This window comes from Mytilus edulis, chromosome 9 (assembly GCF_963676685.1).
Source record: "Mytilus edulis chromosome 9, xbMytEdul2.2, whole genome shotgun sequence".
NCBI lineage: Eukaryota > Metazoa > Mollusca > Bivalvia > Mytilida > Mytilidae > Mytilus > Mytilus edulis.
The window spans coordinates 36,769,152-36,793,753 of record NC_092352.1 but is presented as its reverse complement, the minus strand read 5'-3'; the positions used below and the strand labels follow the sequence as shown (position 1 = coordinate 36,793,753).

The window sequence follows — 24,602 nt, the reverse complement described above, 5'->3', positions numbered from 1 at the left end:
AAACAAATAACAAAACATTGTCAATTTTGAAACAGAAGTGTACGAGTTGTCCTACGCTTCAGACTTGACATTCACTAAACAAATATGCTGAAATTGACATGGTTGATTTTGTAACACAATCATACACATTCAAGTTTTGAAATCGACAATTGTCATCGTCGTTGGAATGCAACTGGAATACACATTCTGAGGTCACACAGGTTCAAACAATACTCAGTCCGGCAGTGGGCGGAGCTTTAAAGCGATATATGTATTGTATACAGATACAGCATAGCGATATCTGTAGGGCTGTATCTGTATAGTAGGACACCCAATTGCAGGATAAAAATGAATAGTTTTTAAAAATAATTTCGTTTATATTTCCTTTCTGTTTAGTTTCTTTTTTCATGAACCATTACCGTATGTGAAAACGAACCAGCCAAACTCTCGTGCATCAAAAATTCGACTATCAAAATCACCAGTGTTCAAATTGGACCACTACAAGAACCGTACCGTATTGAAACTGGTAATATTGAACTGCTCAGTCTCAATGATGATAATTCAACACTCAAACAACATACGTTGGAAGAAGAATGCAATGAAAAACAGTTCTGTCTAGTTAATGCAACTTCTATCAATTTTACCGAATACCAAATACCAAGGACGATTGATGTTTCTTACAGATGTGGTAAGATATATAAAAAAATACAGTATTGTGTTTGCTGATTGTATATCACACTTTGATTTATATAGGAGATGACTACGTTAAGAGGACCTTATTAAATATATTATTATTACTGGTTTTACTGTTGCCATTTATTGTTATTATCATTATTATAAAGATTGATCATAAGTAGGTTGATAACGTTGATCTAAAGATAAAGTCATATGATACTTCAAAAGAAAAAAAAATGAAAATGTTTTATGCACTTGAATGACTGCGTTTTGCTATTAAACACGTGTAAATCGACTTTCTTGTTGAAGAAAATCTGTTTTCTTGTCTAACTGTTCAGATATGTACTGCTATTGAACTATTGTCTTCTCGTTATTAGAGATTTACCGGGTGCAGGTACTAAATGGAATTATTGAATTCTAACAGTACAGGCACATAAACTCTTTACTGTAAATCATTTAGAAATTGAATCTCAGTTCAAATCAGTCATACTTGTTTACATTTCTCTACAGAATATGAGTTTGATGGGTGTTATGGAGATGACAAAAATAGAGCCTTTCTCTTTCAAAGTGGAAATCCACATCATAGGATGTCGACACAGATTTGTTACCAATTTTGCTCAAAACAACCTCAATCGTTTCGATACTTTGCAACAGAGGTATATTCATTAGTAAACATTTCTTCGACTTATGATTTTCTTTATTTTCTTTTAAGTTTGACATTTGCTCGAACATATTCGGAAAATATCCGGTTTGTATTTACCTGTGTGCAACGTAATAATGAATAATTTTAAAACTTCAAAATGAACTGCGATAGAATGTTTATTTGAGATTTAATTAACATTCGACCAATATTAAAAGCGAAGCGAGACAAATAAATGGCATATGTAAAAAAAAATATATTAAAATTTCTTCAAAGTTTGATGTGTTTAAGCTTTGGATTTTGCCATTTTCTTTGAGACTTTCCGTGTAGAATTATACTCGGTATTTTTGTAATTTTTTTTATGTATACTTTCAATTAAAGTATCAATGATCAGTGTGTAATATAGCAAATGCTTTCCTAAAAAGCTAGTCGTCTCGTTGCTTATGACATTGGAAAATGATGTTAGGATTGTAACGTAATTTAGATACATGTTTTAAGTCTTCTTATATTACATCGGGTAATACTACTTGAATTAAAAACATTTTGCATTTAAAATGTGTAGCATTAAGATAATCAACTATTATTCTAAGACGCAAAATAATGAGTCTGGACTTTGAGAGTAAACCAACTATGATATTGCTTCAGTGATTATTAGTATTATGTTTATCTAAAAGCTTATTTAAGAATCAATAGTTATTCCCTGTTTTAACGGAATATATTTGATACAATAGACAAATATTTTTTGTTTATTGTGTTTAAGAATGGAAACGAGTGTTATTGCGGAAACGGAAGAAAATTAGGCACAGGAGTGTATAAACTTTCATCTGGGTGTACTACGGTCTGCAGAAATAATTCACACGATATATGTGGTGGTATTTGGCAATTGTCAGTATATGATATGAATACAGGTATGAATTGAAACTTTTGATTTATTTTCGCCATAGACCACACATAATTTCAATGTATGTTCTTTGTAACGATTCGACTAAAAGGAGAAGGTACGGTAAAGGCCGATTTAGGCCTCAAATTTCAGATTCATCTAACGAAAGTTTTTGGACACTTTTTAAACATTTAAGTGTCTACATCAATTGATTCGATTAGTTTATGTGAAAGATTTTAACTGATTAAGTCGTTAAAAACGCTCTGATTCAAGCTTAAATATGAAAAATCTATCATATATGCCAAAAAACGTCACTTTTCAGATGGTTTTTGTCAAAAATGACCGCATCCGTGTTCATCCTCAACCTTTATATACATATGTAGGACTCTAAAGGGCAATGGGGACGCTAAAGTACGATGGTCACGCTAAAGTGCGATGGTCTACGCTAAAGTACGTGGTTACATACGCTAATGTGCGATGGTCCGGGAAAATATAGACGTAAAAACGTAGTTCGATAATGACGTCGGTATAATAGAGATACATGTTTTCATGCGTTAACTATAAATTGTCTTCTAAAACATAAGTTCGTACTGTGTATTGTAGAAAACATGCAAAAGGAGAAAGCTCGGCGAACATTGCATTTCTCTCGTATTTAGATTTAAGCTTATGTACATATTCCGACAATGAGCGAATTAGGGATTTTTTATTTTTAGACGAATGTAATAGAAGGTACATGTAGATTGTGACATTAGTGTGAACGGCAATCTACGCCAATTATGCAAATATTCAATACGCTCCGAATTGTTAAAAATTCATTTTACATGAAATATTATATTAGCAAAACATAAATAACCTTTATAGCAATTATTACTTGGTCGGACTTGTTAATTTAGAAACAATTACTTACGCCTACCGGTAAATTGTAAAGCATATCACATATGTTATATCTTAGCATAATAGCTTGTGCAAAAAGACTTTTTAAACCTCTATGTTTTAATACTTCAAATCTTACCCTTTGGACTATCACACTTTAGCGTGATACACCATCGTACTTTAGCGAACAAACAACCAACGCACTTTAGCGTGAGACAAAATCGTACTTAAGCGTAGACCATCGCACTTTAGCGTGACCATCGCACTTTAGAGTACCATCGCACTTTAGAGTCCTACATATATGTTTTGTATTATCATCAAATACAACTTACATTTCAATATTATGAATGAACACGAATGCGGCCACTTTCATTTTAGACGGAAACCGATTGAAAATTAACCAAAATGCTAAAATTTTGAAGATTTTAGTAATTTAGCATTACTAAATGATGCTAGAACGCGATATTTGTGCATTGTATTGTCAAAAACAGCTCATATATTTATGTAGCAGAAGCATTGTACTTAAAGATTCCATTTTCACAATTTTTTAAAACTGCTATATTTTGGGGCCAAAAAGTGGTCTTACTGAATCTACTCCTTTATAAACTATTGGGGGATCTCAGGGGCCAAGAAGTATAAGCAGTTTATCTCCCTTACAACACTGAAGTTGTGATTTCGAACCTCACTCGTTGCAGGTACGTTCGAATCTAATATGTATTGGCTAGGTTGCTACTTTTCCTGCTGATTGGCGGTGGTTCTTTCCATCTTTATTCCTCGACAATACATACGTGTAGAAGCGATAGAAACAAGAGTGCTAAAAATTGCGATAAACACCAAATAGCAATCAGAAAAAATGAGGATATACAGTTGTCATAGAGAAGTCAAATCAAATGAAATTTTTACTGATTTTAATAGGGTGTTCTTATGTTGAATTGTTACACTATTGTCCCCGCTTAGCAGATGTTTGGGCGCCTGCTAACATGTTTAACCCCGTCACATTATAGATGGGCTTGTCCCTAGTCAGAAGCATGCAACTGAGAGGTTGTTGTTTGTGGCTGTTGATCATATGCGTTGCTGTTTTAATGTTTTGTGCAGTTGGATTTTTCTGTTGCACCACTTACTTATGATTAGGGGGAGCTAGGCGCCTACGAACATATTCAACCCGCCAAATTCAATGTGTGCCTGTACCAGCCAGGAGCGTGTAATTCAGTAGTTGATGTTTGTTGCTATGTTACATATTTGTTTTTCGTTTTATTGTGTACATAAGGTAGGCTATATATTTTCTCGTTTAAGGTGTTATACATTTATCTTCTCGATGTCTGGTGTTATAGGCTTTGTTCATTGTTGAAGCCGTACAGTGACCTTTAGTTGTAAATTTCTATGTCATTTTGATCTCCTATGAATAGTTGTATCATTTGCAATCATACAACATCTTCGTTTTTATATCTTAAAACCTAAAAAAAAAGTTCAACTCTCTTCTTTTATTTTCCTCCCATAATACAGAGAATGAAGATGTGAAATTAAATAAATCAGAGGATATTGCTTATAAGTCGTGCTCTTTGACCAGCTCTGAGAATGTAACGCTTTAAAAAATAATTCGGTTAGGAGGTTAAGGTCTCCGTGTACTGTTTCTAATGATAATTAATCATGACTTCTTCGTTCAGATTTTGAATTGCAACAGGCTAGATAGTGTAATAGCTATAGAAAAACAATAAAATACCCTAGCTTCTAGTTTTTACTAGAATTATTGTAAAAAGTGTGGGTGAACGTCTTTGCCACAGCAACAATACGACCAAAAAAGAAACAACAACAAAGAAAAACGTATAAAAAGGGCGAAAGATACCAGAGGAACAGTCAAACTCATCGATCGAAAATAACCTGAAAACGCCATGGCTAAAAAATAAAAATACACACAGACAAATAAAAATTATAGTAGGCAAGACATAACATAGAAAACTACAGACTTAGCAACACGAACTCCACCAAAAACTAGCGATGATCGTAGGCGCCTCGGAAGGGTAAGCAGATCCTGCTCCACATGTGGCACCCGTCGTATTTAAAGGCCAACATACGATCTTCAACAACAGACCTGTGTCAAAACAGTATGCCAAACTCTAAATCCCCCGAGTCCCGAAAAACGTTTGCATGATTCAAATACTAGAGGAAATAAAAAATTACCTATATTGATGTAAAAAGAACTAAAGACAATCAATGTAGGAGTTCCTAAATTTTGACATGCAAATGAATATGTGGAGGGGTGAAATCATCTTATTTTACTTGTCAAGCATACCTTTTTAATCTCGAAACAGTAAACTATTAAAGGGTTCATTGAAAAACGTATAAGTATAAAGGAACAGATAACGCACAATTATGTATTTTAATGATATAATCGACAATAAGAAGACAAGTACAATACGTCACAATAATTTACAATACTCTGGTAAGAAAAAACGCATATAATATAGAGTCGTTAAGCAAACTTAATGTACTTAGACTGCTGATATTAAATCATTGCATACTACTTCATGGTCGAGTTGTTGTGCCTTTGACATTTTCCGCATTTCCATTCTCAATTTTACATTGATAAATCGACTGCTTTACTTCGGAGTAGATTTTATACAGCAACTTATTAAAAGTACAGAAAAAAAAACAGTACTTGAGAAGTAACAATTTTAATAATTCCATATATATTTTCGTCAACATAAGACTCATCAGTGACGCAAGCAAAATGAAACAATACCAAATAAATGGTGAAATATTAATGTTTGTTTTACAAATTTCAGTTATATACTAACAAATAAAAAAAAGATTTGTCGAATGTTTGTTTGATGTGTATCTTTGCTAAATATTTATGATAATTACAATTCGGTAGAAAATGAAAACAATTTACGAAATTAGGACAGTGGAAAATTTATTAAAAATTCTCATTCTAAAGGTAAACAAACAATCAATGGCGTGCTTACAAAAAACAAGATAGCCTTTAAGTGCAGCCATCATGCTGGTACAAAAGATATAAGCGTAACACTTCAACATTCATCCGTAACCTGCAAATCTAATGCAACTACAACGAAAAGAAGGCTCTCGTTTAGTACTAACGAAGTGTACACTGGTAGAGACTATTGTTATCTCCTTGAGAATAGTGTTGAATTTGGGGATGACCTGTCTTGCTACGAGCCAATATTTGCGACCTTGAATTATTCTTGTGTTGGTATGTAGATAAATGTTAAGTACAGATTTAGATTTATGTATGAAGAGTATAAGCTTATCATTAATGCATAAAAGTGTTTTGTAATATAAATAGTTTTAAATCCATTGTGTTCATTTTATGTTTAATATTTTTATTTTATTGTTCGGTATATCAGGGTTTTTTCACGTTGATTGGTATTACCTTTCAAATTTATATTTTGAAGAATTTTCTTAAAGAAATAATTGCAATAATGGCTTAGTTCAAGGTTATATAATTTGGATCACTATTAAAATGATTGGACACAATGTTTAATAAATTAAGAAGCATCCTCACCAAATACAAATATATTTTGTGCCTTTTCACCATTTCGTATGTGACGTCACGTTTTTTCACTTTTTGCGTTAAGGCCTTCACTAAGTCGGATGTGCCTATTTTTTGTGTTGGTTTATGTATGTATCCGGGTTTTGATTTTTGTTTTCTGTAATTAGTTATTACTTCAGTTTTGTCATGTATATCTTTTTTATTCATTTGATAATATTTACTGTTTGCAATAGCATAAATTGTTCTAAATAATAAGGATGTTCTTATCCCAAGCAGAAAACCCTAGCCGTATTTGTCACAACCTTTTTGAACTTTTGATCCTCAGTGCTGTACAACTTTGTACTTGTTTTGCCTTTCGAACTTTTATATCTGGGCGTCACTGGTAAGTCTTGTGTGGAAGACGCGATTCGGGTGTATTGGATTTTAAACCTGATGCCTTTTGTTAGCTATTATTCATGTGTTTCTTTGTCTAATATGTTCTCCTATTTATTTGTATTGTATTCCTGTAATATTATGGTGTCATTTTAATGTTATATTTAACATTGCCATTAAAGTGCGAGGTTTGGCATGCCACAAAACCAGGTTCAACCCACCATTTTTTTCTTTAAAAATGTCCTGTACCAAGTCAGGAATATTGCCATTGTTATATTATAGTTCGTTTCTCTGTGTGTTACATTTTAACGTTGTGTTTCCGTTGTGTCGTTTGTATTTTCTTGTGTTTGAGTGTGAATTCACATTACTTTAAGACGTGTCACGGTACTTTTCTATCCCAAATTCGTGTATTTGGTTTTGATGTTATATTTGTTATTCTCATCGAATTTTTCTCTATAATGCTTAGTCTGTTTCTGTGTGTGTTACCATTTTTATGTTGTGTCGTTGTTCTCTTCTTATATTTTATGCGTTTCCCTCAGTTTTAGTTTGTTACCCCGATTTTGTTTTTTTCCATGGATTGACGAGTTTTGAACAGCGGTATACTACTGTTGTCTTTATTAGATAGCCGATTTTTTTCTCTCACTGAAAGCCTTCAGTTTCAATTGAGTTTTAAATTATATAAACACACAATATGAGCATAAATACGTTATGAAGATTATTTTGTAAAATAGCTTGAATATATACATTGTAGAAAACCTTGCAACTGCGATCAGAGATGACACAAGGAATAAGGACGAGCATAATGGAACAGGCAAGTATAAGGGAAGTGTTTTCTAAAACAGTAAATGTTATTAGTTAAACGGTTGGGAGTATGCTCGTAATTGTTAAACTGGAAACTTGATTTTTCTTATAAATTTATAAATACAAAACCCGAGTAAAAGACGTTAATATGCCACAGTTTCATCGTATGTTTTGTTTTCTCTCAATCGATTTATGACTTTTAAACAGCGGCTTACTACTTTATTGAATACTTTTTTCGCAGATTAAGACATATGTTACGATATTATTAAAAAGTTGAAAAAAAGAAAATAAAAATGGTTAATTTAGTCTTTTTCAGACAATTACGTAAAAAGTCTATAATTCTATTTGACCATACTTACTGATGTATAACCAATTTTATTTGCTAATTAAGAAGCGGAATAAAATAATTTAAGACAGCAGGGAAGATTAACTTTGTAGTTTTATAGCTTTAACTGATAAAAAGAATGAGAACTTTATATTGTAAATTTTACGATGTCTCTGAAGTGACCAGTGGGTCAGATTTGTATAACATTGCTATTTGATTAATTGTCTAAATTGTATAACACTTTTTCACGTGTAGAAAACCATGTGAGTGGATTCCTTACTTCTTATTGGTCAATGATCTTGCGGGGTCAGCACAAGTTTACGTGCCATGTGTGCACTTCCTTTTATCATTAACTTTCGTCTTGATAACTTGTGATTCTAAAACATTGCATGAAATTTAAATTTCCCACCCGCAAACCTCCCTTTATTTATCTTTACAAGTAGTTTTGTAAGTATGCTCGTAATTGTTAAACTGGACACTTGATTTTTCTTATAAATTTATAAATACAAACCCGAGTAAAAGACGTTAATATGCCACAATTTCATCGTATGTTTTGTTTTCTCTCAATCGATTTAAACAGCGGCTTACTACTTTATTGAATACTTTTTTCGCAGATTAAGACATATGTTACGATTTATTAAAAAGTTGGAAAAAAAGAAAATAAAAATGGTTAATTTAGTCTTTTTCAGACAATTACGTAAAAAGTCTATAATTCTATTTTACTATACTTACTGATGTATAATTATATATTATAGGCCTAATCATTGGCGCAATAGGAGGATTATCAACCATCGTTATAGCAGCTTTACTGTTGTTGGCATTAAGGTAAATAAAACTATTTGCTTGTAAATAAAAAGTGTGTGGTGCTCGTCGCTTCATCAATAATTTGAATAACTGTTTTCAACTATGTCTTATAAAAATCTTGATTTTTTTTTACTTGCTTTTTACTGTGACATTCCATATCAATTGAATAAGCATTGTATGGTTATAATTTAAAAGTTGTCTGATTGTAACTGTCCATTTTGGGTTTTTGCAAGTCTATCATAGACGGGAATTATCATAATGACAAGCTCTTTTCCGGTCCTTCCACACATTGTTAAATTACTAGATATAAAAATGAAGATGTGGTATGATTGACGATGAGACCACTCTTCACAAGAACAAATGACTCAGAAATTAATAACTATAGAACACTTTATGGCCTTCAGCGTAAAGTATACTTTGGTATTCACGTGGCGCAGATAGTTTTTTCTTCGGTCTTGTTATTTTGAAAGTAATCAGTAAATATTATCATGTCAAATATAACTTTTTTTAACAAGATCTGTGTTGAGTTGGTGTATTTATCTCGGTTTTAGTTTTAAACCGGGTTTGTTTTCTCTCAATCGATTAATGACTTTTGATCAGCGGCACATTACTGTTGCCTTTATTTGAGTTGATAAAGTTATGCCACAGTTCCTTACCTAAGCTTAGTTTCTGACATTATATATGGTGTGTACAAGATGTAAGCTTGTACAAATTGTAATTTGTACAGGCTTTTTGTACAAGATATAATTTTTTTGACACATACCTTCTTGAACCAGTTGATAAAAGTTTATATTCTAAAATGTATCCACTTAATGTCTAAAATTCCAATATTTGTACTATAGTACTTCAACCTAATATTTAATGTTATCTGTTTTGTCCTAAAAACAGAAAATGAGAATACAGAAAGGTTAAAATTCTAATTTTATCTTTCTCCTTATTCCAAAATCAGTCTTTTGTGTTATTATAATGTTTTTGAATCAATGCTCAGTATTAGACTGCATCATGAAGTTGTGGAAATATGACAGAAATATGCAAAACAAAAGACTGAGTGCTTGCATCATCCATTTGAGTAAAGCGGTTCATAAGACACTGATAACTTGTACAAAAAAAAATCTGTACAAATTATAATGTGTACAACACTACAACTTGTACACAACATATATACTATATATTCGTCCTATAAACACCAAACCTGTTTTAGAGATTGCTTATTTTAACAATTCATGTGTGCCTAGCAGGGCTTTATTTGAGGTATTTGTTTGTGTGTCTTACTCCCTTGTAGGATTGTCAAAAAATCCGCAATAATATATTTTAACGTCGTATTTGCCATTTGCCCCATGCTAGAGTTGATGTCAGTATCTGAATAATGAACAAAATTAGAAATGTATGTCGTTATATATATATATGTGAATTTAATGTCTAATAAGGAATAGTGTAGTCTCTGCTAGTAAATTCATTCATAGCTTATCCACAGAGTCGATTAGGGTACCTGTCTATCATTATCGTGACTTCTTAAGGTCTTTTGGTGGTTCCTTTTCAAGGAGCTGTAGGTATAATTTTAACGTTTAGTTTATAAGTGTATATCAAATGTTTTTAAACGTATGATCAAAGGTAAATATGCAGTATGCACATCTGTTACAGGAAGAAGATACAACGGAAAGTTGCAGATCAAACTTCTCATGAAAAGCTATCTAATTCTCAAACAAAAGATATCTTGCTTTTGTAAATGCAAATTAAGAGTAAACGCGTCATTTTCTGCATTAACGTGAAAAGATTTCCAATAAATTACAAACATCTTACAAAACATTCACATTTCATTAAAGATCGATTTTTTTCTTCTATTTTACAATCTAAGATGACGGGAGACCTCCACTGATATTTTTCTAACGCATATTTTAGATCATGTATTGATATGACTATCAACTTCTATTGATTGTTTAGTTTTGCTTGTTGAACGTGGCAATCATTTCATACATATTCGTGACAGAACAAATACCAATTATGTTGATACGTTGGTTCTGCATGATTAAACGACCTGTGTGAACGGTAGGAAATTAAAACTGCCATCAGAAATACGTCTAAAATGAGTTTTTCTAGCAACTGGTCATCTCGGGAAACGCTAAGAGATTTTACTAGAGTTCTTTGACGTGCAGAGAGCTAGCAATTACAGGATAAACCAAATGTAACGTCCTAATTCCAACCGGACGTGCCTGTAAAGTTATACATCCAGTTGAGGAAAATGCTCAACCCACCAGCGATTACAATATGTCTATAATCAACTAAGTCAACTCTTTGGGCTTCTGCTTCAAAGCATTGACTTCAAGTTAATTTGAAAGGCAAAATTTGCATAATATCCCACCTGTTTTCTCTCAATTTGATATAAATATTATTTCATCTCATACATGTTATGTTTTTTTCTTCAGATTACATATGGGAAATAGGGAAAATCAAACAAAATCTTTATCTTCTGTGCGCAACACAAAATCTTCACCAGTTAAGCCTTCTAGTGAAGAACTGGTAAGCTATACAGACTTGCAATCACAATCGGGCAGTCGTCCATATTCTATACTGAATACAAGTACTCAACAATCAGATATAAACAGGCCGAACGTTAGGGAAACATCAAAAGGGTCATCAACCTCCAACGATTACGAAGATATCCAGCATCAATCTAAAAATGAACACTATGAAGACACTCATCATATGCAGCGTACGGAATCAGACCATGAGTATTCAGATTTATACGATAAAAATGAAATCGTGTAATTTTTTAAGAGAATTGATTATGACATAAAATATTTTGTTATAAAATTATTGCTGTCTTTCAATTTTTCAGCCTAATAGCCTTGCAGTAGATACCAATGACAGTGAATTAACTCTTAACTAAAGAAGAAATCATGAACCATTATAGTTATAAATAAATTTAAAAACAAAAAAATGTCATCGAGACACCAAACTAACGACAAAACAACATCTTAAGGACATGATGATCATTTCATCTTAACAGACGTTTACATAAGATGACAATCTCTGAATCACTCCGCGTCTATAAAGTAAAAACAATACTTGTTAGTTCTTTGGAAATTCTTTTTTTCTAAAAGCAACCATATGTATATATATATATATTTACCTGACCATGCTGACAGTAGCAAAACACAGCACATCAAAAATGCACCATGATTGGTAATATTTAAAACAATCGAAAAGAAAGAACACCAAACGGCCTGGTTACATACTTTAACAATAATCAACAATAATTTCCAATTTAAACCAATAAGAACAGACGGCAACCACCCAAAAGAATGTGTTAAAGGATATTGGCTTAACACATTGACATAAACATGGGTTAACATGTTTGTATACACTAACACTCTCCTTACTTTGAAAAAGTAATATAGAAGCAAAAATGAAAAAATAAAAAAATTGGCAAATGAAATGTCTCTGCAAAATGCCAATACCCAAGAAGGAAAAACAACAATGAATCGAATACGATTCAAATGTCCTATGATATAGTGATACAAGTTTTACCTTTAAGGCGTTTTCTTCAAACATTTTATCATGCTCCTAATACATAGCACTAAATTAACCTCCATAAACACAAGAGAGAAATAGAAATAAAAGTCTCAATGCTAGTTATTCAACAAGTAAACAATAAGGATCCTCAGAATATCAATAAATTCATAACCTGCTTTATTAATAAAACAATGAGTAAAAAAAGAGATAGAACTAGAAAGAAAGTTCATAGAGGGAAATCGAAAGTTCAATAGATACCAACACCATTACCAAAAATTAAATTGATAAAAGAATAACAATTAAAAAAAAACAGTCGGTAATGTCACAATTAAATAAACCATTTTCGCTGTGATCTGCTACACGACAGTATTGATGGAATAATATGACATGAACATTATATTATTTCGTGTCGATTTTTATATCTTTCGAATTTTTATTGGTTTAAAAACATGAAAGTGATTGTGGAGTCATGAAACATTGTTTTAATTGTCAATTCTCTATTTTCTTACAAGTGGTGATACGGTAACTGTCCAAAGTTCTGTCAGTAGGTTAACTTGACGGATCTAACTGTACTAATTTAACTTTAACTCAGGTTCCAAATGACCTTTATCGTCCATCTGACACCAGTACTTTAGGTTTAGGTATATGGCTATGGCTTCCATACTCATGATAATAGTTGCTTTGAATGACATTCGTATAACGTGTTAGCCATACTGTGAATGTGTACTCCCTATATGCACCTTATTTCATTTTATTTTGGAGTTCATTTATTTTTTTCTACTGCGACGGTTGTGTACTTTATGTAGTTACCCTCATGTATTTATAACAGAAATACAAACTTTTTTTAAGGAACAATCAAATATGTATATCTGGGCTTTAAATAGTTCGTCTGATATTGGCATTTGAATGCTATGTTCATATTTTGCATACTTGAATTACAGAATTAATAAATAAATCCTTCAAATAACCTTCTTTTGAATTTGTGTTCAATTGTTTCTTAAATATTTGAATCGAGACTTTAAACTGCACTGTCATACTGTAAAAACAACTATAAAGCCTCATTTTGAGATCTTGTCATTTAAATAGGAGCCAAAGCCTTAACATAGAATATACATTTTTGGAAAGTTCTTTGCTAATATCTTATTTCTTCACAACGTATGAGTCAAATCATTGGTAAAAAATGCTTTGCACATGCATGATTCGATGGTGGCATCACAAATGCTTTTTAGTTTCATTTAAAGATGCTTATCCTAACTCTTCCATTAGCAAGGATTCTAAGTAAAATTTAAACGGTGCAATGGAATTTTATTAAAAACCAAGCAGGCTTTCAGACTGATTGAAATAGCAAAAATGCAAATTTACAAGCTCGTTATATAGGTCCCAGTGCATTATTAGTTGAAATTTGTAGCAATTTTTCGTGAGATTTTTCTCAATAAGTTTCAATTTCAGTGATAGATAGGTAGCGACCACTTACTTTGTCCGCAAACTATAAAATTTGAATTATGTTATATAAAAATTTGTGAAAAATACAGAATTCCTCATTTGCAGTTGACCAAACATCAATAAAGCTAACACTTTTATCTGTTCTGGGATAAAGAAATCAACAAAAGTTAAAACTGAAATATAGCATTTATTTTGTTTTTCTTTGTAATAAAACATGTAAAAATTATAAAATTCACTAAGTATATATGTAAACGTGTTTGATCTTATAATGTAAATTATTTGTTAAATATGTCAACGAAATATAATATATTTTTTACTTTCATCATGCAAGAAGATTTCAGAAATGAATGTCCTATTAGATAAAATATAGTTGTCTTATTGACAATCATACCTGTATAATGTGGTCAAATCCTATCATGTACATACTTTTGGCCTCATCTAGTTATGTACATATTATAAATGCCTTATGTTTCTTTCAAGGAGAATACCCATGGACTGTTTTTGGTTTCATATTTGGATCAGTTTTATACTGATAAAATTCGTATTCTTGGATAGAAACCGTAAGTTTAAATTATTTTGTTTTTAACTTCCCTTTCTCTTACCTATTGTCCTCTTGGTCTGTTTATCTGTCAATTAAAAACAATTCATCAACGAAAAATGTTCTACAACTGACTCATTTCTTTAACAATCTTGACGGAACTTGGTAACATCATGTATAGCAATGCAACAGTATATTGGTCTACATCAATTTTTTTGGAATCCATTAGCAAAACATTAACTTTAAGCATTGTGCATGTGGCATAATTTATTGTTTGAAAATCGTCTACAGGTGATAAAGAATAACAACAAATTACATTGTTTTACAATATTTTAAGTGTTGCAAAAAAAAAATTAAATCACAAAATTACTGAACTCCGAGGAAAATTCAAACGAAAAATCCCTAATCAAATTGCAAAACAAAATATCAAACACATCAAACACATCAAAAGAATGGACAACAACTGTCATATTCCTGACTTAGAACAGGTAATTTTTCTTAGGTAGAAAATGGTGGATCAAATCTGGTTTAATAGCTAGCTAAATCTCTCACTTGTATGACAGTCACATAAAATTCCACGAACGATTTTGAATTTGAATAATTGTATTGGCTGATGTCGAAGAATGTATGCTTTTCTCTTGATGTATTTTGGCTATTTTTTAGTAGAGTTGCTGTCTCATTGACGAATATCACATGTTTCCTTTTATTTATACCTGCAAATCTTTGAAATGTTACATTCATTTGTTCTTTGGTTCAATATCTACCTTGTAAATATCATCTCACTATCAAGAAATTAATTAAATGAACTAGTACACATTTTTGTCTAGAGTCTAGATGAGGTGCCGGGTTTTCTCGCTGCATTTTAAGAATCATTGGTGGCCGTAGTCTGTTATCTGCTCTTTGGTCGGGTTGTTGCCTCTTTGACATTTTCCCAGTTTCCATTCTCGTATTCAGAAAGAAAATATTTTATATATATGGATTTTTTGTCAACACAAATCATAAACAGCTATCAAAATTATGAAACGTGGTATAATTCATTTAGACAATTGTTTTTTATAAGAATGTTTTTCGGTTATGTGTGCATGTGGTTTGATTAACTACTAGTATGTAGTTGTTGCCCCTTGTAATAAAAAGTATAAAATAAACTCATCACAGATACCAGGATATTATAATGGGAAATAGTTGCAATGTATTATAAATAAACTCCACTTAACAAGGGCATTTTTTTTTCTATTTGAATAACAAAATACACATATTTTATAACTTATTAATTTCAAATGCAAGAAATAACACCATCATGCAAGTTTACTAGGATACGTAATAACATGTTATATGTGGTTTACCTCAGTTTTAGTTTGTTACCCAGATTTGTTTTCTCTCATACGATTTATGACTTTCGAACAGCGGTATACAACTGTTGCATTTATATACGTCGTCAAAATGTTAGCTAATGCATAAATCAAACATACATAATCAACAAACATTAAAGAAAATGAAGAAGTCTTAACTCTCGACAATACAACCCTGACTCGAGATACAAATACGTGTTTGAAACAGCTATTAATAGTACGATAAAATAAAGCTAACATTTATCACACTTTACAAAATAAATGGTATTCATTATTATCTTTCATAGATAGACAGGACTGAAATAAACACCTCTTAGGGGAAAGTAATGATACAGAACTATGTAAAATAAGATTTGCAAACACTTCATTCATTTCATGCGTCCAAAGAGCTTTTCTTGGTGTACCTTAATTTGGATCGCTCAAACCATAAACTTTTAAAGCAAAGGTTGTGTAAATATTTGATGATCTACTAGTATATGACCTATTCCAAATAATTATGACGTCTTGAGGGCTATTTTTTTTTCTGGATAATGAAAATCGAATGTTCCGAAAATTCAAGTCCATTAAATTTTACCAAGTTTGACATTTTATATTCACGATTTTTAACCGTTAAGGAAGATTTCGTGCCAAAATTGGGTCTCAAAGTTCCACCCAAAATTCTCTCTCAAAGTCCAGATGGAAAAAAATGGCTTCAGCGTTATGACGTCATAGGAAGGTGCAAAAGAAAAGATTAAATATCCTTTCAAGTCATACAAGATCTATAAGTTTAATTATGTCAATTTTATACATGTACCATCACTTTGAATTTCGCAAATGCGTTTTATTCGAATTCTCATTTTAGATAAACAACAAATTGATTTAGCATCTACAACGCAGATAAATTTGCATAGTTGCCGCTATGGTTTAGGAATGAATCACTCGAGAGATCCGAATATTGTGATGATCTGACTGATGCTACTCTGTCAGAAACTCAATTTTGCAATGGAGAATTTTACTGTTTTAATTCGTCAATAGATTTTCCGTAATATTACAGAGAATTATCGTTCATTAAGAAAGTATATTGTGATTTTCTATTCTTGCTTAGGTGAAGTGTGTAGGATTCGAATTGAATAAAACCCCTCAACGAACATAAAGAGTAGCCACTTTATTCAAAACATACATTCGGGTTTAGTGCATTCATATTTCCTTTTCACTATGGCACCATACCCTAACATATTTGAAGAAAAAACCAATGAGCATGAACTATTAAAAAAACCAAGTGGTTACACTTTCACGATTCATTTGGAATAAGAGATTCAATTTTATTTACGATAAATGACGCCGAAAATGAAGTTTACTGGATACATGTTTGATTGTAGTTAAATTTTCATCTTTTAATCCATTTGTTTTTCGTGTCATATTTAGTATAGTTTCATAGCTGAGAATAAGAATGACTATACAAATTCTGTATAACCTTAAAAAAAAGTAAAATAACAAAAATACCGAAACTCCATGTAAAAATTCAAAACGGAAACTCCCTAACCAAATGACAAAATCAAAAGCTCTAAAACATCAAACGACTGGATAACCACTGTCATATTCCTGGCTGTTTAAGGCATTTTCTTATATAGAAAATGGTTGATTAAATCTTGTTTTATAGCTAGCTAAACCTCTTACCACTTGTATGACAGTCGCAAAAACTATTCTATATAAGTATTATGAATCATTCTTCCATTTCTTTTTGTCCAGGAGATCCATATGCCTCTGTAGGATCATTACACTCAATAAATGCAAGTACGTATTCAAATACATACCAAATGGCAAGTAGTGTATTTATAAAGAATTAAATTGTTTAAAGTTGTTTACAAATAAATTCAGTTCTGCGTTATCAACTAGTTCAAACCATATGCGTTCTCTTTACAAGTGTGGTTTATTTATGAAAGTCGACATTGACGTATGATTAAATTCTGACATTTCATTTGTGTAGTTAATATTACTATGAATAAAAATATCGCGTTTGTTGAGCCAAATGGGTCAGAAAATACTCCGATTTTTTGGCAAACAGTAAGGTAAGAAATACGGACAATGTATAAAAACGAGGACCCGATCCAATCTAATTTTCTATTAAACCTGCTTTTATTATTTTTATCATTCTTATCTCAAAAAGTCGTTTTGTATATTTTTTGTCTTAGTACACGGATTCTCAGTTCACAATATAGATATTTCTACAATTCAAACTCTGCTGATTGGTTTGATCATTGTAAAGATTGGAATATCTGTTTACCACACACGATAGTTTTTTGTTCCTTGGCTCAAAAAGTTTATCATTAATTAAGCACCTTGATGGGGTATAATATCAAACTTTAAAGAAAGAAACTAAGCCTCATGACATGCCTTAGCATTCGTTTACTGTCATCGATATAGCCTAGTTATCTTAATGATAACGTATGGTGTCTTTAAATCGTTTATCTTACAGATTTAGAATGAAGTGATATATTTTTTTCAGGTATCATTGGTGGAGTGCTCGGAGCTTTTATCCTTACTGTTTGCACCGTATTTCTAATCTTATGTCTTGTTAAAAGGTAAGGTAGTTGTTCTGATTACTGTAGGATTACAATAGTTGGACACTCTTTCATTCGGAATCGACAAAATAAAGTTATTTCGCCCTTTCGATAACTGGAAACATTGTGAATGATTTGCTATGGTGTAGAATTTGTGTAGAATCCTAAATAACTTACTCTTCAATTGCTACGATTGCGTATGCTCTTATATGGTTGCGATTAATTGTCTTAACAATGTCTTAATATTTACATTATGATGTATGCAAGAAATTCAGATGCTATTCATACGTAATAAATTGTTTACTGTCATCGATATAGCCTAGTTATCTTAATGATAACGTATAAATATTAATATATATATATATGTAGCTATATGAATCTGAGGTAAGTTGTTTTGTTGATGAGACGGATACTCATCAATGTAACTGATATTTAGGTATGTGGTTTCGCTATGATCGACGAGTAAGTGATTACCGTAGATTTGAATATGATGCAATTATCTTCTCATCATATAATGAACATAACACTTCAAAAAATGAGTGCTTCCGATTTTATTTTTGATGGGGGACACTCAGATCATACCTTTTCATTTTTAGCCATGGCGTTGTCAGTTTGTTTTAAATATATGAGTTTGACTGTCCCTTTGGTATCTTTCGTCCCTCTTTTATGTAAATACGTAGAAATGTGAGTTAAAATAGGACCTAAGTTTTAACGGGACTCGCGGAAGATCATTCAACTGCAGTATCCAAACGTATAAGAAATTGATTTTATGCATAAAAAATATATTTGTCCCGTTTGCTTGTAACTTAAAGTATAACTTAAATATCGAACTCATTTCAATAGGCGGAAGTCCATAAAAAGTAAGAATTTCTAACATTATTAATCAACCGAACGGGTGAAAAAAAATGTCATATTCCGGACTTGAAACGTGCATTTTCGAAAGATAATTATAGGTTTAATCTGGTTTTATGGCTAGCTTAACCTCCTACTCGTATGTTAATTATAGTTCCGTGATATTGATAAATAATTTGGTGAGCATCCCAAAAAGATATAAGCTGTTACTGTGACAATAATTGTGATCCAGAATCCATACATCAAAACGGACTAAAATATTCAAACACACATCCAATAAATCTAGAATTCAAACAAACATACAAATAGATTCCGCTAACATGTTTAACCCCGCAACATTCAGTAAGTATGTGCCTGTTCCAAATTAGGAGCCTTTAACTCATTTTTGATGGCCGTACGGTGACCTATAGTTGTAAAGATCTGTGTCATTTGCTCTCCTGTGGAGAGTTGTCTCATTGGTAATCATACCACATTTTCTGTTGTATAAATACTAACTAAGAAGTCTACAAAAAATGTAGTTGATAGTATACTTTTTTTTAAATGAGTAAAAGATGGGTTTTTTCCATCTCAATTAGACATAATTGTATTTCTTATTAGTTTATATACTAGTATACCAAAACATGTAACACATCAGTTCATTAGTAAATGTTTAACATGTAAAAACCAACTTTTTAATTATACAAGGGCTTATAAGGTATTGTGTGATTCATCCCATATATTTACCTTATCTTTTGAGGTCCTGTAGTAAAAACAGAAAGAAGAAAAGGAGACCGTATACAACTGCTAGAAATGGTTCGGAGATTCAAGATAAAGCTTTATTGGTCATGTTATCATCTAATAATCCATCATCACCCGGATACGAGAGTCTTCAGTTAAAACATACGGAGTTCTTCGAATATGCACAAACCATGGTTACAGCTGAACAAGATTTAATCGACGATGAAATAATAAATGATCATTGCTCAAAGCAGTCAGCGAATGCTAACAATGAAGTTAACCATTACGAGTCCGTGGAAGCAGCACATTATTCTCAATATAATATAGGCAGTCATCGTAATCAAAGAAGTATTCAGTCTCTTAATTCATCTGAATCAATATTTTACAAAAGTCGATTTAACAGTAGCAATAAAATTGAAGAATTAATGCCTGGTAAAGATATCCCTTCTGAGTCCACGATAGATAATCCATATGACACAATTGATCCAGAAGAAACTGGATTCATTAGGAGTAAATCTGACTACAGTATTAACATTAAAAAGATAAAATTGCCCATAGTGAATATCCAACTCAAAGGGATAGTAAAGGCAATACATATACAATGATTCATTCTGAAGAAACTGAATTTTACAGAAGTAGTTCTAACAACAGTAACAGTCAATTAGATCAAATTTCCCATGGTCAATATCAAACTCAAATGGAAAGTACAGGTAATGCATATGCAGTACTTGATCCTAAAGAAACTGGATTTTATAGAAGAAAGTCTGACAACAATATCATTCAATTAGAGAAATTAAGCCATGGAGGAAATCAAACTCAAAGGGGAAGTACAGGTAACGCATATGCCGTACTGGATCCAAAAGAAACTGGGTTTAACAGAAGTAATTATTTAGACAATGCATTGGAGAAAGTAATTCCCAGTGATGATCTCAACCACAAGGATCATAGTACAGTCTATCCATATGTCGTACTTAATCCATAAGAAACTGGGTACAGTAGAAGCAAAGCCCTTGAGTGAAATCACTAAAATGGATCCTCCAAGTTTATTCTTTAACAACAACACAGTAGCGGATTATGCACTAAATGCATATTCAGTTCTTGATTCCGGATTGATGATACGGAATTTATGTTAACGGACAGGTTACTGTTCAAATGAAGGAAACATCTTTTCAAACAAATAATTAACATAATTTATACAGTTAGACTTAATTTGTAAAATGAACAATTCATAACAGCTACTTGTAGTGTACGGCTGTAGACGAAATCGTATAGAAAAACTTTTCCCAAAACTGATCTTACATCTACATGCATATGATCATACCAGTGCGAAAAAAACATATCAAATTTCTGCATGGTTAACGATTTGAAAATAACAATATTTGAATACTTAAAATACTATTGAAAAAGTCACAATTTTATTTTATTTTCACACGAAACGAGATGGAATTTAGATTTTATCACAACCGTTGAACACGATTTTATTATATAATGACCAGCTTCTGTTTAGGGAATGCTTTAATATTTGGCTAGGAAGTCAACAATCTTGAGTTGTACAATGGAGATCAGAATTATTTAGCGAAACTTTTATGTTAGACCTACATAGCTTGGATTGTTGAGTTATCTGTTTTACAAAGATTTGTGTTTTGTCTGGAACTATATTAAGTTGAGTAGTACCATGTCAAAGATATCAGACTTAAGATTTAGTAACCAAGACGCAATTCATTTTTTTATACGAATCATCAGTGGCGTTTGAATTTAGACAAAAAAATAAAACAACATTTATGAAATTGGATAGAAAAATATCAAAAACGAAGAATTCCAAAAAGCTGTGTGAAATCTGGTGAAGACAAATGATCAGAAAAACGAAGCATTTGTTATATGAACAGTAAAATTGGTAGAACAAATTCTATTTATCGGTTCTGAAGTTTGGATTTTGAAACTGGATTCAAATGTATTTATCAGTATATCCATCCTTTGTAATAGTGTAAATAATAGAAATAAGCCAAGTATAACACATGCTTCCAAAAGGTTGATGTAATCTCGACAAAATCGAGGCCAAAATGCTTAAGGGTTTATTGTTAACAATAGAAAGTAAATAACCTATTGTATATTTTTACAAATCATATTGGCTTTTGTGACAAATATTGTCTTATTCAAATTTCGTGAGATCATTTTATTAACTCTGAGGGACAAAGTTAGAGGATAAATCAATAAAATATAACGGATTCCCTAAATATAAGGTTGGTTTATGGTCATAGTAAGCAGGAAACAGAAATTTTATATGAACAAAAGTATAAAATAGAGACTACGAGAAATAAAGTTTTTAATTTTTAACTGCAACTATTTGGTCAAATTAAAAGTGAACTTAAAAAACATAATGCATTGGGAAAAAAAGAAAATAACTCGATATGCATTCTGTCCGTCCGACGCGTGTTTTCTGTGTATACCTTCAATAAGGAACACTTAAACCCCATCAATTGAAAGACAAGTATGTCGAATTACAAGAACACGGGAAGAGCTGTATGACCAAAGCAAACCGAAAAAACAATAGATTGATCCATTGAAAGTCAAGTTTGTATGCAGGAGTTTGAACCTATTTTAAGACTTCTGTAATATAATGGGCGGAGAATTTAAGTAAATGTATGCTTTACATCATGTCAATATCGATGCATTGAAAAATGAGCTGATGATACCGTCGGTGACAAGGACCTACGTCATGAACACACAAACCCTAAAATTTGATAGCCAAGGAAGTAGAAGTACATAACACATGTAGAGCTATATGAAAAAAGGATTCTGAAAGAATAGTCAAACCATATAATGTCAAGTTTGCCTGATGATATCAAAAAGAAGATGTGGTATGATTGCCAATGAGACAACGGTCCACAAGAGACCAAAATGACACAGACATTAACAACTATAGGTTATTGTACAGCCTTCAACAATGAGCAAAGCCCGTTCCTCGTAGTCAGCTATAAAAAGGCCCGGATATGACAATGTAAAACAATTCAAACGAGAAAACTAACGGCCTTATTTATATAATAAAAATGAACGAAAAACAAATATGTAACACATAAACAAACGACAACCATTGAATTACAGGCTCCTGAATTTATTTTACAATCTTAGAATTTTCAACGGACAAATCATAAGACTATTTATGAATCTAAGCTGATGATACCTGTAGATACTAACACTACACCAGCATTACACACGAGTATAGAACGTATAAATAACACTTAATAAATTGAGTACCTCCGTAGCTCTTTCCTAGATTTAACTTGTTCTGGAATTGAGGTTGGAAATAAATTATAAAAGCAAGTAAATGTAAGTAATAGTTTACTTTTACAAAAGATTTTTCGCATTGTAACTCATATCACATCTTCTTAAACGAACATGAACATCAAAGAATAACCGGATTCATCTAAGATCAACTGTTAAGTTCACTCCTTATTTCTGATCCGCTGAAATATATGTCGATTGGCGGAAAACATAAATCTAATATGTTAAGATACTTTATAATCTCTGTTGGAAAAGATACTGCTTATCAATGACATTTTGCAAACAATACCAGATGTGTTTTGGAGGTTAAATAGGACCTCATGAGGCATGTTTATTATTTAATTGTATCCAATGGTGTGTCAATCAACTTTTCCGTCGTTTTTAAAACTATTGAAATCGGTTATCAAAGGTACCAAGCTTATATCTCAATATGCCAGACGGGCGTTTCGTCTACATAAGACTCATCAGTGACGCTCAGATCAAAATAGTTATGAAGCCAAAGGAATACAAAGTTGAAGAGCATTGAGGACCCACACCGATTGTGCTTATATGTGCAATGAAGTATATATGCAATGATCTGTCGTCCGAGGTTTGTTAATGCAAATAAAACGGGCTACGTAACTACAATAGAAGTTTTTTGAAAAATATTATAAAGAATATCTTTTTCATTTGGTCTGATTGGCCTATGTTGGCATACTAGTATATAGTTTTTAGCTCACACTCCATGACCCATCTACCCTATATATGATGTGTGGTGGCATTACCAGTATAATAGTAGGAACTACATTCTCTACTTTAATAAGACTAGGTCTGACTCACTTACTCTTCTTTCACTTGTACATGCACTAATTGTGTTTAATGTATTGGATTTGTTTCTTATAAAAAGGTCAACATATAAAATTCATTTCCAAACTCTCATATATGTTTAATGAATACAGAAAATTTTAAGTCGCTTGTTGAGAAACTTGTGATAAGAAGAAGGAGAAGAAGAAGACGAAGAAGAAGAAGAAGAAAAACACAATGAAATTTACAAACGTATGTTATAAATTGTGTTAGTGCCTAATCACTGACTACCGATGTGATTATACTATTAGGGGGAAACAGTGCATCCGCAGAGGTATCGGCCATGTGCAAACAAAAACAAAAAAAAATCTCATACATTGTGTCCATCCATGGCGCTTCTTTTGATTACTTTCAAGATCATTCAATCCTAAACATTTGAAAGCAAGTTATATATCAATACGTAAATACGTTAGGAGATATGTGTTCAAAAAGGGAACATAAAAAATATAGCAAAATGTCTCTCGGTTCATCTTTACCTGAGGGGCATTGAAAACTTCGTTTTTTTACCATTCTTTATTTCATAATTTAAGAAATGAGAGTCATAAACCTAAACAAAAGTTTCAATCTGATTCTCATATATAATGGGATTTTTGTAGTTTTTGAAACGTAATTTAACAAACTTCAATAATTTATTCGTAGTCAAACGAATATTAGTATTTTTGTGTGTT

General features: G+C 31.8%; 2 protein-coding genes across 2 annotated transcripts in view; both read left to right on the top strand.

Annotated features, from left to right (window-relative positions):
• The window catches only part of LOC139489677 (uncharacterized), a 39,335-nt gene extending 17,876 nt beyond the window's left edge, over positions 1-21,459 (top strand). Inside the window, exon 9 of the mRNA XM_071276334.1 lies at positions 20,520-21,459. Coding sequence (XP_071132435.1) covers positions 20,520-20,791 — 272 coding nt within the window. The 3' untranslated portion in view covers positions 20,792-21,459. The remainder of the gene's footprint in view (positions 1-20,519) is intronic.
• On the top strand, positions 1,170-11,671 carry LOC139489679 (uncharacterized). Its single transcript, XM_071276337.1, has 6 exons — positions 1,170-1,310; positions 2,055-2,202; positions 5,983-6,255; positions 7,679-7,738; positions 8,809-8,878; positions 11,281-11,671. Exons 1-6 carry the CDS (start codon positions 1,242-1,244, stop codon positions 11,621-11,623), a joined length of 963 nt encoding a protein of 320 aa, XP_071132438.1. The 5' UTR covers positions 1,170-1,241; the 3' UTR covers positions 11,624-11,671.
• Positions 21,460-24,602: the final 3,143 nt, after the last annotated feature.